Here is a 15,016-nt window from a genome sequence, read left to right as displayed (position 1 = left end):
CATTAAATAAAGCACAACTAAGCATATTTATTTGAATAAAAAGATTCATAATAAACAAGCCAAGCGTTTTTGACCAAACGAAATTGATGTTATTGTGTACACCTTCAAAATGTATAACATTTTACCAAACATTGTAAATAAACTCAAAGTAAGCGATACAGATATTCACAATAAGATGAATGCATTTCATTGTAAACAATGTTCAACGATTTTGAATATTAATAACAAAAGAGTAACTTCGATAAACGTTGAATTTGTATATCAGAACATGCAAATTAACAAAATGATAATAGTTAAATGATAGGTTCGGTAATTGTAATAAATTCTTGGTTAAGTTTTACTTTCACTTTAATCGTGTGTCGTTGTTAGCGGTCAGCTAAATTTACAGAGCATAATTTGCAAATCAGTATGTGCTTAGATGCCTTAGGTACGGCAAGAACCACAACTCACTCTGCAAGGGATGATTACCGCTGCCTGTCTGCAGCAGACGACAAATGTAGCAGTGAGTGTATATACCCTCTAGCAGTGAGTTTATATATCAGCTTGTAAGTCGACATTGGCCAGTCTAGTGTTTATCATTGAAATCTGTACATATTGGATGCTTTCAGGGAAAACGGGGCTAAATGCAAGTCAAATAAGATTAGCCTGTGCACACTTTGCAATGCGCACAAGCTAATCAAGGACGACAACAGCGAACAACTTCAGTGCCTTCAGCGCTTTGATGTTGTGTCGCGTTCATATACGTATTGCTATATTTTACATGTACTTGGTAACTTAACTAAGAAATAATTTATTTTGCCTCTATGTCGTTTTTATCACGAATTTAATCTTTAGTTTAAACATATTTTGTTTCCTCGGCGTGATCACGAGATCTTGCAAGTATATTCTTATGCCTATTTTTTTTCATTTTACATCACAACACGCATTTTTCGTTTTGAAAAGGAATTTTACATAATCACGATATGGTATTTATGCTGCTCGTCATTGCTAATTATTTTTAATAGTGGTGTCATAGACGTTGTATGGTTGAATAGGGGACAACATATCTTACAGGTTAGCAAAAATACGATGAATTAAACGGTGCTAATTACCATCTCATTATACCAATAATATTGAGTATATTATAACATATATGGCGTGTATAAGGAAAAACGACATGTACAGAACATAAATTGAAATTGACGTTAATTTAATGACAAGAAAAGTTATGAAGTGCCATGTTTTCATTTTCATGCTGCCTATCTGTCTACACTATCGACGTTTTGATAACATTATGTGTTGGTAATGTAATAAACTATCACTGATTGCTAAATCCACCTTACAAAAAGATGTGTTGTTTAGTTATGTGTGTCCATGTTTCATTATTAACTTAGGGACAGCCATGTTATAATTCCCTGAAATTAATCAAGATTTATTTGCATCCTTAATTAAAGACAGCTCAAAGTTCACATCGTTTTGGAATTAAAAAATAAACTACATCTTCGAAGATGTTCTTTTTTTGTTGTTTTTTTGTTTTGTTTTGTTTTGTTTGTTTGTTTGTTGTTGTTGTTTTTTGTTGTTGCTGTTTGTTTGTTTGTTTTTGTTTTTTTTGAGGGGGGGGGGGGGGTATTATCTTTGTTATTTTGAATTGAAACTTCACAAGTTGCAAACAAATATATTCAAAAGATTAATAAAATAATAATTGTGATGTATTGGGTTGGTATGGAATGTTTTTATTCCTTACATAATGGAAAACTGATGTTGTGACGTCAAAGATGAGCTATCGAACCACCGGCCATCCTGAACTGCAACAAAACGGTAATTAGTTTCTGATAGCAATTTCAGTGGGACGTGTTACTCGATCTGCTTCAGCAAGTGATTGCCATAAAGGGAGTGCATAATGAAGCCACATTTCTTGTTTGAAGTACATACTACACAGCCAAATGTTGTGTTGTGAACAGTTTACAATTTTTACATAAAGAAAATTGCGCTTTCTCTAATTTTCTCGATGGTTGCGACAATATCAATCGGCAGCGGGATCCCTGCTCTTTGCTGTTTAACGCGGCGTAATACTGTATAGTGTTCTAATTATAAAATTTACTTAAAGTCGCCCATTGAAACATGATCTGGCATAAATATAATAAAACGCTGACAGTGCAAAACCGCTGAGAGAAATAGGAAACCCAACTGTAGTAAAAATAACAACCTTTTGATCGCTATACAATAATACCTGTTATTAAGATTAGATTCTATGTATGATGCTTCATAACAAATGATGTTTCTTAAGTTAACGTTGTAAATTAATCAGTGCATGTTGGTACGTTAAAAATGCTCTGTATTAAGCTATTCATTAAAACAACTTCAACGAATATTTCGTTTAATGCGGCGTTCATAAAATGCATTCAGAAGTTTTTATTCACTTTATGCGATAATCGGTCAATCAGTATTTCTTAAACTGAACCGAATTAAAAAAAAACTTCTGGCAATATTCATAATCATTGATTAAAAACATAGCAATAAGTTTTAACGAAGACCAAAATAAGTAAGTCGATATTTTGTTCTTAATTTTCATTGTTTGGGACATTGGACTTTATATAGCTCGACAACATAGTCTTACTCGGTTTTGTTCATGCACGTTTTTCAAAAAAGTAATGGCACAATATGCGTAATTCCATGGAAATTTACTCTGTTACCTGATCTTAAATTTGATTTACAGTAGAACAGCTCTGACATGAGCCCAATACCCAACGGTAACCCGGTTAAACCCTGTTAAGCGACATTTCGTTGTGTAACGTAATATATATATATATATATATAATTTTTTTTTCAAATGAGTTATCGGTTCATATGCTTCTGTGCATAGTTTATTGATTTGCTCGTTATAGCTCTTAAATAGCTAACATACATATTTGTGTGCTGACATAGCGGTTCACTCCCTAATCCTGGAAGCATGTGAGATTGGTTGGCGGTCACCATACTGGACAGGTGGAGTTTAGTCCGAGTAAGCCGGCTTACCCCACAGTACAAGACCACGCAAAAATAAAAATATCTATATTTCAGTAAAAAGCTTGAAGTTGCAGCTATATTTCAAAATTATTTCGTGAGTCAAATAGTTGATTAGATAGGAATGCTGGGACACACAACGGGTCCCTACATAATGCATCCAAAGGTGCTTATGGACCTCATCAACTTCGAAATACACAAACACACCCTGGCGTAGCATGACCATAAAGGGAATTTTTCCTAGAAACAAAAAATCATACAATTAAAGAGAATGTATACATTGTATGCAAGAATAATTACCCTCCTGACGAACAATTAAAAAAAAATGTAATATTAATAAATCAAAATCGGAAAACTAATAAAACGCGCCGACATCGTTAATTTAGCAAACGCGTTTATTACCGACATAGCGTTAAAACAATTAATCATATTCATACGACTGCTAGGTAGCTTTTTAGCGCGATAGCGTTTGCCTTTATAGGTCCTGGGTTCGGAACTCAGGGCAGCCACATTTTAGTTAATCTTTTCCTCGTTATTGTAGTTCAAAACTAATCCAAAACTGACAGTTTTTCCTGTACATTAATTTTATGACATTTTCAAAGCTTCAAACATATGTGAACGGCCTCTTATTAAAACCATATAAGGTTCGCGATAACAGTGGTTGTTGACTGCATAGAAATATGTTATCATTGTACTCAAGGACTAGAAAATGTAAGAGGGTTGTATACTGGAACAGTGTTTGCCGTCTGGCCTTTGTACGGCATTCTGGTTGATTGTCCAAGATATAACTCAATAATTATCAGAAATATACACATAATTGAAGAGAATATCGATATCAGGCGCAGTGCACACGAACCATAGCTCTTTATCTATAATTGCATTGTTTCTTAATTTTCATACTTAACAGTTTTCACTCATGTTAATACATACAATATATTATTAACCTCATTCCCTCTATGTCTTACTTATAAAAACTCATAAATAACAATAAGCAAAGCTCTACTTAAAAATGATATATTGTGTGATATTTTGTGCTATCTCGGGCACTTTCAAAAGTTTTGCACTGATATCACAGCGGTCAGTTTACATTCTAAAACGTTTCCTGGTGCAGCTAGTTTACCAATACAAAGGGCGCATGCTCACGGTTTAAACTGGCAACTGCCCTTTTTGATTCACAGGTACGAGTACATTTTCCGTAAGAATACTTTGAAGACAAATCCTTACACAAGTTCTAAACTTTAAGTGTATTTTTTATTCATTAAACGTTTATCTGTTTTGATTTCGTTCATACTCGCTTTAAAATGTTTTCTAAAAAATTGTGTTTATACATAAGATCGTGAACAATTTGTTAGATAAATAGCTTGTACATGGACTACACGCTTATGTCACACTGAGCCATTGTTAATTATGTTTATAATTTCTCTTTGTAGATTTTGAATTTTGCTAGTTTCTATGAGTATGTTTTATCGAATATGGTACGTTATTGTACTTGAATATAGTATAACGATTAGTTTTGTTTAAAAGATTGTAACCTTTAAGAAGACGCGGTTTAATGCCGAATTAGGACAACGCTGTGAAAATGTCCTTGACATAGCACTCTTGTGTTTATACAGTTTTTCTAAGCATATCTACTTAAATTTTGTTCCTTTGTACTTTTAAGTGGATCTGGGATCCCAAACAATGTCACATAGCTAATGAGCGAATAAGGATACTTGAATAATCCTTAGTATTTTACAAGTCTTTAAACTCCGCTCCCAACAATTCGTATGACACACGGTATTACAAATTTAAAATACCGCCAATCCGAACGTCATTCATCCATTAGGTCATATTAAAAAATATTATTTTATTTATGTGACATTTATCACCAAATGTCTTTAGAGATTTAAAAACATTAAACAACCGTAAAATAAATCATCCTTGGTCAGTTAAAAAAAACAAGCACCGAACCATATTGAGAGTCAATATATTTAAAACCATATTTAAACGCGTCACAATATTGTTTATTTTTATTAATCATCTTATTAAGAGATCAGTGTGTAACACGAACGTAAAACTATTATAAACTCAGTTAAAAAATGTTAAACTTTTCAAAAACGATTTGCTGATATTAAAATGTGATAAAAAGGAGTAAATTACATTCGCTATGATTAATTGCAATAGTGGTATGCTTTTCAAGCTCACCGACAAGATGCTTCCCAAAAAAAGGACAATCACTGTTTTGTGATACAAATAATAAACATTTGACTGGTTCCGCAACAAAATTCGTGATGTTAAATAGCTTTCATACAAACGGTTCAAATGTCATAAAAAATTGCTTTCTACAAACAATGACGACGTCTGTAAGCGACGAAGTCGAAACATTGACAATAAATGAATTTTCTCCAATTAAAAAAGTAAATTGTTGTTGTAGAAACCTGAACCGTAAATCTGTCAAATTACTTACTTTATTGGTCATGAAAGGTTCTGAAATCTTACAATAAGATATTTCAGCCAATAAATTTTAGAATTGTATGGTGATCGTGCACATCTATTCCGTTTGTTTCGAACAGCTTAATTTTCAATTATCCGACTTGCTATTTGGTTAGATATTTTCATTCTTCGCTCCGCCAGACCCAGTTTAATAACCTACATTTCATATATTATTGGCCTTATATACTGATCTGTAAAATAAGTTACATCAAAAGATAAAACTCGTATTGAAAAAATAAACTTAGATCAATACAGTGGAGTGCGGAATTATCTATTGATATAGATTTACATTGTTATGTTGTTCCATGGGCCCATATTTGGACATCTATTGCAGTATTCGCAATCGAGCCAAAGCCTTTGAAATTGTGCAAATAGATATCATCTGGTTTTGCCAGGATAACATACCACTTTATATGTATTAATGTAATTTATCGAAGTCCATGCGTAAAATGACTTTCATATAATGTTTAATGATTATCATGAGTTGAGCGTTTTTATGTCTTTCATATCATTTGTATGACTATCATAAGTTATATCAGAATTACGTCTTCGAAACATACCGATTTCTAATGAAATTAAGAACTTTTTAAGAATGCCTTATCATAACAATGTCAACTGCCTTCGAGTGCAGCTGTTTAGTAAAGAAAACTCTAGTAGCATTCCTGTAATGTCTACTTACGAATGATTTAATTAGATTTATTTCAGTCCATGCATTTAAAACACACACTTTTTTGGAATATTAATCTATTGAAAATGAAAAGTTTTATTGACCATAAGAAAGAACCATATCTCATATCAGCATTGCTATGAGTCGATTATAATATTTTGAATTCATATCGGAACAGATGCTTGTTTAATTTACTCGCTTTAACTGACTATAAACGTGCATGTTCACTGATACTGTATCTTATAATGTTAATTTGATTATTAAATGAAGTTTAATACCATGTTTAAACAAAGGTGTAAGTGATTCCCGTATATTCAAGGTTTTTCGCTCTAAAATAAAATGAAAGCTTCATCTCTTTCATAAAATAATTTGTACTTCAATGGCATCAGTTTTGTAAAATTGTCATACATTTTTAGCAATACAAGCATAACTAATTAATACATTTCCAGATAAATGCTATACTCTTTAATACATAAATACTCATATTGTGTGGCAAGCATGTGGTAACAAACTATATCAACTACAATCATTTTTATTTGTATTTATTCATTTCATGATATGAGCTTATTTAAACAAAGGAAATATTTTAGCACTGACATGCAACGAACATTCAATAAAACACCACAACGCACATTTATTTAAGAGAAAATATTAAAAACAAACAAACAATATATGCGTAATTGCTTCCAGCCTCGCCATGTATAAAATAACTACAACATAAATAAATACCAATAAGAATTTGTTTTTTAACTTTGTACACGGGTTCTTAAATAAATATTGCAAGAATATTATGTGAAAACCAAAACAAATATTCATTAAAACGGATGTGAAATTATACGCTCTTACCAAATGAAGTGTTAACAAGATCAAAGTTGCACTTACCAAATTTTTAGGTGAATAAATTGTCATTTTCAAGTTAAAACATGTACATGTACGGCGAATACAATATATAAGCATTACTTTGATATAATTTTGATTTTTACTTGAATAAATGCAATAGTAAGTGAAAGTTACGGGATTAGATTTAGTCTCTTCAACCACCAATACTGGGCATTGACCTCTTTACGCGGCGCTTACCGCATCTAAATCAAGTGTCGTGCTTTATTTTACGAGTGTTTGGTAACATACCTTAAGAACAGTATTGTGGTTAAAACAAAGAAGTATTAAAACCGAGTGTAAAAATACCATGATAAAAGAAATGAACGTATCCTTCGTCATAACTTCTAAATAATAATTTATTTTTTACTTGACCTTTACTAAAGATATTTTGAAAGACAATTATAATAAATAAACAGACCAACAGCGTCACGACAAAAACTACTGTATGGATGCACTACAAGTTTCAATATAAAGCGTAACGTCAGGTATAATCTAATTGACCAGTCGCCAGCAGGCAATCAAACTCACGAAATAATCAGATTTCGTTTATTGCGGCCACATGGTCTGACAAACAAAGACTGTCGGAGTAATGGATAACGCGTTTTATGAAAACACAACTTAGTTGGCGGAGCGATCTCGTATTTGGCGACTGGTCGATTGACATCACGCTTCGCTCCGCCCACTAAATCACATGGCTTAGCGGTTTGATAGACAAGCTAACACCAAAATGGCTTCCTTGCCTATAGACTGCATATAGATTTACGCGATATTCCTAATGAGTTTATGGACGTATTCACACCATATAACACTTGTAAAAGGGGTTTATGTCATTTAGTTATTCGGCAAATGCAAAAGTATACGTTTATAGAGAACATCAGCTATTTAAAACGGGTAAATCGGTACATTAAACACGCTCTCAAACGCTTACGCGCTTACCGAAATCGAACCTGTTATTACGTGTAATGGTGGTATTAGCAATAAATTAACACTTCTTCACCGGTATTTACCCTTGTTATTTACGAAAATATTAACGAAACATTCCTCCCCCCCCCCCTCCCGTGTATTTGAAACGAAATAGCGCTTTATAACTGGGAATTCGGTGAAGTTTTACGCGCTTTCTGACGCCGAGTGGGTACCTAATCATATAAAACATTGCTTATGGGACATTTATCAATCACTATAATTGAAAGTGCAAAACAACACAATCAGTTTGGTCATTGTCTGATATAAATTAGCGTTGTATGTAGGGGCGTTCGGTCAGGCTACTTAATAAAACTACCAGTATCAGACGCTCGCGCAGGTACCGACTTCCCCCAAGTTACCGCATTTATTGGTTATATCAGTAATAATAACTCTTATACAATGGCATTTATCGATACGTTTTTATTAAAATAGTAACATAAAATGGTTTTCACATGTTTCTGACACACACACAAACTCGATTTTTAACGGGGATTTCGTTAAGTTACACGAAGTGGGTAGCAATATTCTCTATTATTTTACATGCACTCGTGACATAATTCATTCTTAATAATGCTTAGTTATTGCTTATATGACATTTCCAGTTTTTGAAATAAATGAATGTTCTATAAAGGGGATCTCGGTAATTCTACAAATTGAAGCTTCCACTCGCTCTTGTCAAGACCGCATTTCCGCGTTGGAAATGGTAAAAATGTAATGCATCTAACTTATCTTTCTGAATACCAAATGTCAGAGATGTGATGATCAGATCGATAACATAAACTATTTAAATATGCTAGCATATACGATAAAAAGATATTGTAGTTGTCTTTGACAGTGTTGACATTCAGTTGTTCGTGGAGACGACCGCATGCATTTATCCATCTCTTACACTTGTTAAGATCTCTTTTCGGCTTTGGAAACAACATAAATTCAATGCAACCAACTAATCTTTCAAAATATCGATTGTCCAAGTTACATAATCCCCATTGACACCGTTTAACTATTTTTAATCTACGTTATTTTTAAAAGGAAAACAACAAAAAACTCGTTGAAATAAAAGTGAACCTATACATAGCTTGTCTAGGAAAATGGCGGACAGTTCGTTGCTAACTCGCGCGCCCGATTAATCGATCGCTGATTGGTAGATCGATTCTTAGATGAGGATTTGATTGACATGTCTATTGATATGTCCGGTCGTGACTGCTACCAAGAACTGGCATCAACCAATCATCTTGTAGGTAACAATTCCTAATCCCCTCTCTTATAGCTACACAACTGTCGTCGCAAAACAAATCAATCAGTTACAGAAGCATCCCTTGCTCCGAAATACTATTTTTAAACATCGGTCTTCACGAAATAATTGCCCTGACATTTCCTTGAATACGTGCCCGACATATGGCGCATTTTCTGAGAGCGCATGCGCATTTCTCGCATGTGACCATGTGGCCGCATGGTAGAAAAACTACGCATGCGGCACTGTCCATGCATACTTTGCACGTCATTTGTTGCTTTAGTGCATAATTTTCTTCCACGACGTCTTTAATATCTGGAAATGTGGAAAACATTTACTCGTTAACGGGACACTTATTAACATGGACTTATCAAATAATCAAATTAAATAATGTAAGTTTCCTCGCGTTTGTCGGAAATTTAAGTACAATATGTATACTGTGCACACATATCTAAATGGAAATACTTGCATATGTAAAGAATTGTTTACGTTGAGAAATAGGACAACACAATATAAAGATCTGATCACAGTAAAATCTCACCTATTACAGATGTACTCTTTGGCTTTGCATCATTTCTAGATTTATCGTTGTGTGTTCCCTTTATTTTCATTGACGTTTTTGTTTCGGTCGATGGTGAGATGTCTGTTTTCTCTGGGACGATGTTCTGCAGCAGATATTCTAGTACTTGATCGTGCATTATTGAAGTACCTAATAAAACATAACAACGTTTGATTAAGAATACATTTTATATAATGAATATTGCATACACTTGTTTCAGAATTCACTCCTAAATATTCTGACTTCTTGTATAAATAGGCGGCTTCTATTCACCATTTAGCCTCAATAAATATCTTTGTAATGTTTAAATATCAAAAATATACAAAACATGCGTTAAAGCTTACCCTCAATTTCATTCTTTGTGACCTTCCTAAGTGCCAATAGTACAAGATCCCGCCCAAAGCCCATTTCAATAAATGTTGTTATCAAGGCTCTGTCACTGTCGTCTTTAAATGTTCGTTGCCGTGGTAATTCGTACGACGTCACGTTGTTATTTGTAGCGGTACCATTTACCGAAGACTGCGCCCCTCTGTTAACATTCTATAAAAAAATATTTTAATTACACGTGTTTTTAAAAAAAATGAAAAATACGTGTAGAAAATCCCACAAACTGAGCTCTTATATTAGAATTCCAAAAGTTAGCTTTCAATCCTTGCATGCAGGTAAGAAGTTTTAGATATTATTCCAAAATAACAATTCTCTATGGTCATTAATTAAAATACATAATCGGACATTATTTGCCAACCTAATTTATTTGCAATGAGAAACATAAAGGCCGTTTAATAATTGAACTAATGCTTCCCATACATGAGAAACGTGTCTCTCTTGCTCAGTAACATCGAGTCGTGTCCTCATCGCCTGAACCATGTCAATGAACTCTTGACCTTTGCACTGCATAACGTACTGACAACTTGGGAACCAATATGCATGCTCGGCCCACGGATCGTCATTTACCTCCCAGTTTTTTAGACCCCCGCCACATTGGAAGCATCGCACTTCATCTCCAGAACCTGAAAATATACAAATGTGATCGAAATGGAAGAAATAGTGGCAACTAGTTATTCGATAGGTTTCGAAATATTTACAAAATTACTGATAGTGAACTGTTCGCATATGAAGTGAGTTTCATTTTGTTTGTGTATATCAATTATTCTTTTGTTTGGAAGCAGTTTTATCATTGAAGTGTTAAATCTCGACAGTGAGTGATTTGTTAATTAAGTTCCATCTATTATATTCAACGTGTTCGTTGTCCTATTCCGAAACAATCACAGAGCCATGTTTGATGATAACAACGCTCTTATCCATAATAATTTACATCGTTAAGTCTTTCCGTATGTTTTTGCTATCATTTCGTCGATGCTAAAAAATTTAAGCGAAGAATTAAAAAAAATCACGATATTCGCAACGCGGTTTGGAAACTTCGTTTTTATGACAAAATATAACAACATATTTTTGTAATAAAAACACAAATATGTAATAATATTCAATAGTCAAAGCACTGAATAAACAGCTCGCTACTAGGAGAATCTGACGACGAATGAAATATGATTAATGACTTCCTGAAGACTATTTGTCTTGAAATTAAAGATTTTTTCTTTCATAGTAACTAACCTGTGTAATATAGTCCAGCGTCTACGAGACTGCCTGTTGACACTAAAGCTGTCCGTCTCCAGCACAAGAACGATGAAGTTCTTTCAGATTTGCTCCAGTATTTCGGATATTTTGCATTTTCTGCTAAAAACAAACAGTCATCTCTATGCTTTGTTTGTTGTCCTCCTGTGGCTGTTTCCAATGAAAGTTGTGTATATGTTGTTTCCGTGTTGGATGCGTCCTGATTACTCGCAAATTTAGACAGTCTATCAGTTTGCTCAATGAGCTCTTCTGAACATGCCTCTGCTCCAGCAATGCTGTTTGATTCTAAAGATTCGCCACCTCTATGCATACGCCGTTCACAACAGCCTGCTAACTTGTGGAATGGAATGTTAACAGTATCTTTACCGGATATAAATCTGCAGTCGGGTGAAAGCTTGCGGTGAGTTTCCTCTATGGATTCCCTCTCGTTCCATCGCTTAACTTCTACCCCACATACAAAACAAATACACAGTCTTTTTTCAAGGTTATAGTAAAATCCTTTTAAAGCAAGTCGCGAGGTTGAATAGCTTATAGATTCCATTTTATCCTCGTACTTTTCAAATGAAGCGTAACGGTCATACTCACGAACCATTGCTTTGTTGTGAATGTGGTCTATTAAAGCTTCCTTTTCTTCTTTTGCGTCAAGCGTTTCAGATGAAGTATCGTCTTGTCGAAGGTTCAAATTGTGTTCCCTAACGACAAGGTGGATCATTGTCCTTGTCATGAAAGGTATTATTTTTCATCGGTGAATGTACAGGGAAGCACATGGAAGCTTCTAATCTTGGAGAAATATAATCGTAAAACATTGCTCTTGTTAAAGATGCGAAACCATAGCTACTCTTTTGTTTCAGACCAACTCTATCCTGCATACCGATCTGACGATTATCACTTTTTGAAACAATACTGAATCCCAAAACAAGCAAACATAACAAGAGATTTCTAAACATCGATTTATTTGACATTTTCAAATAGTGTCGAATCCCTTGTAAATAGCCTATCAATCTGAGAGTCGTACTTTTCACTTGCTGAGACTCCTCATCCGCTTGTCTTGTTATCTTCTTACCTTTCAAGTCGAAAGGATCTTGGTGTGGTCTTGTCTGTTTGTTATCATTACGTCAATTTCATAATAAACTTTCCGGTATTATATTTCAACAGATGGATGGGGCCCAAAGAATTTCCGGATCTAAAACAGGTTTCAGTAGTACAACAAATTTGCATTCAAAATTTCGTTCCTATTCCCGAATTTAAAAATCATTTTTTTCCTTAAAATGCAGTTTTTTCTCACATTATTTTTGCAATTACGGAACTATTACTCACATTTTATTTGCTTTAAAATATAAAGCTATCAATTCAGAAAAATACAAACAAAATGTACATAGGGCAATGAATAGTTGTTTCAATCTGTCGGCATATACTTTTAACTCCACGTTTTAGAAAGAGTGTATGAATAACGCTATCTTATGCACACATTATCGAACAAATACGTCCTAGTTATATGAACGAAACTTATATGTACCTGTAAATAGCAGGTAGGCACTTACAAATAACTTATAAGATTATCTTAATACATGTTACATTAGATCATTTGTTCATTTCTTGTTGTTTACTAATTTCCTTACGTTTGTTGGGTTTTTTTCGGCACAAGGGTCTAAGCGGATTTCTGTGCAAGATTTCTTGAGATTGCCATTAACTAATAAGAATACCAAGAATATCTTTTACATACACTCAAGCAGTGAACATAAAAGTATCGTGATTGTATGTTATAATCTGATGTTATTAGTGTCCGTTTATTATCACGCCCGGTAAACCAACTTATGAATCCCCAATAGGGATACGCTTAAAATCATAAGTTGTACTTCCGGGGATACATAAATTGACAGGAAAACTGCCAAAATGGTGCTTCAAAAGGTGAGTTGATTTGATTTTTCACATATATGCTCTACGTGGCGACCTTTTCTACCAAAAAGCTCAATGCTATTCGACCGCACACACATTATTTATGGTAAATTTGTACTAAATGTAGATTATTCTTCTGAATTCGTCCCGAAGTAACTTAAATATGGCTTATCTGCACGCATCATAATGATTTTCGCGCAATAAGCTCTCTATTGCCTTCAGTATAGCCCAGTAGGGGCTATATAATTTTTTATTAATGTTTTCGTACAACTTCTTTTTACATTTAATATATACGTTAACATAGTTTCTTCAAAATTGTATTGTGTTTGTGTTTTATTTCTGAATTAGCTCAGTATGAATACTCTGCTTATAATATCAATGACACTTAATGTCTATTAAGTATTAGTGCTGCAACAATATACCGGTATATCGGTATATATCGCAATACGCAATCCGCATATTGTATTGCGATACGATTTTCGTCATACCGGTACGAAAATTTTACAAACATGCGTCTACATTTCGTTCAGAAAAGCCATCCAAAATAATGATATCAAGGTAAACAAAACAAAGCGGTATTTTGTAAAAATAAATTGTTACGTACAAATGGCATTCTAAAAAGTCTATTATACAGAGTAGCGTTGTTACATGGGAGCATTCATTCTATGCTTTTAAACGAATTTTCGTTGAATTAATTACGCACAACTAAATGTTTCTTTCGATTCTGAAATGAGCATTATTAAATTTGTAATCCGAATTTCGGAAACATGCTTCCGAAATGTAATGCTAACGCGACAATAAAAAAAGTGCTTTATTCTTTTTCTCAATAAAAAGCGAAAGCGCGCAAAAATTATACAGACATGTAGAACGTCGCGTGCAAAGTGTGCGTGTATTTGTGTTGTATAAAACGGGAACATCACGTCAGGCGATTTACGCGTGTTCAGTGGGGAAAAAAAACGCCCGATTGGAAGTTATTTCATCACATCTTTAAATAGTAACAAATGCCAAAATGTATTTGATATGTAAGAAAATTGGTGAATGTTTGTGTTTTGTGTTATTCTTGAGCATTTTTATAGTAAACATTTACCAGAATTTGCTTTAAAACTGGAATATACGGGATTATCGGGTAATTGGCAAGTCATAATTTTGGTACAAGTAAGCAATATATTGCGATATATTGCAATACGGGTTTTTGAGCTGACAATATATCGCAATACGCTTTTTGGCGTATTGTTGCAGCACTATTAAGTATATTATATGGTCCGAGAAATCATGTTACAAATCATCTTGGTCATTAAGTTCTTTATATAAGGCATAATATCTTAATATAAATTTCAACGCTGTTTGCGTTTTTAAAGACATGTCTTGTTTAAAATTAACAAATAATAATTGTAGATATTACCGTTCAATAGGAATCGTAAAGTCCATGTCACCCGAACGTCCGTTTTCAATCGATTCCTTTAAAAATAAAATGCACAAAAGTAACAAGCAAACTACCTTGCTGTTCATGCTACCTTTAAGGGTGGATTGCTTATGTTAAATAAACAGAAATTTTATGGATGAACGTTTCTGCACTGAAAACAAATAATGGGAAAACCAATTGGTTCATCTTTGGGATCCCAAATACTCTTATATAAAAATATCTTATGGGAATCTAAAGTTAAGAAACGTTAAGCCAATAAACAATGTTGCCTACTTATAACAACATGTCACGCCAACGACGAGATTCAAGAAT

At 33.7% G+C, this 15,016-nt stretch overlaps 1 protein-coding gene across 1 annotated transcript in view; it reads right to left on the bottom strand.

Annotated features, from left to right (window-relative positions):
* Positions 1-6,716: 6,716 nt before the first annotated feature.
* The window catches only part of LOC127852650 (E3 ubiquitin-protein ligase XIAP-like), a 39,688-nt gene continuing 31,388 nt past the window's right edge, over positions 6,717-15,016 (bottom strand). The window contains exons 4-9 of the mRNA XM_052386602.1: positions 14,684-14,739; positions 11,365-12,077; positions 10,561-10,763; positions 10,098-10,293; positions 9,736-9,903; positions 6,717-9,509 (exon numbers count right to left, since the gene is read on the bottom strand). Of these exons, the coding sequence (XP_052242562.1) occupies positions 9,313-9,509; positions 9,736-9,903; positions 10,098-10,293; positions 10,561-10,763; positions 11,365-12,077; positions 14,684-14,739 (1,533 nt within the window). The 3' untranslated portion in view covers positions 6,717-9,312. The remainder of the gene's footprint in view (positions 9,510-9,735; positions 9,904-10,097; positions 10,294-10,560; positions 10,764-11,364; positions 12,078-14,683; positions 14,740-15,016) is intronic.

Source organism: Dreissena polymorpha, chromosome 12 (assembly GCF_020536995.1).
Source record: "Dreissena polymorpha isolate Duluth1 chromosome 12, UMN_Dpol_1.0, whole genome shotgun sequence".
Lineage (NCBI taxonomy): Eukaryota > Metazoa > Mollusca > Bivalvia > Myida > Dreissenidae > Dreissena > Dreissena polymorpha.
The sequence above is the reverse complement of the archived record's forward strand: the minus strand, read 5'-3'. Positions and strand labels throughout refer to the sequence as shown.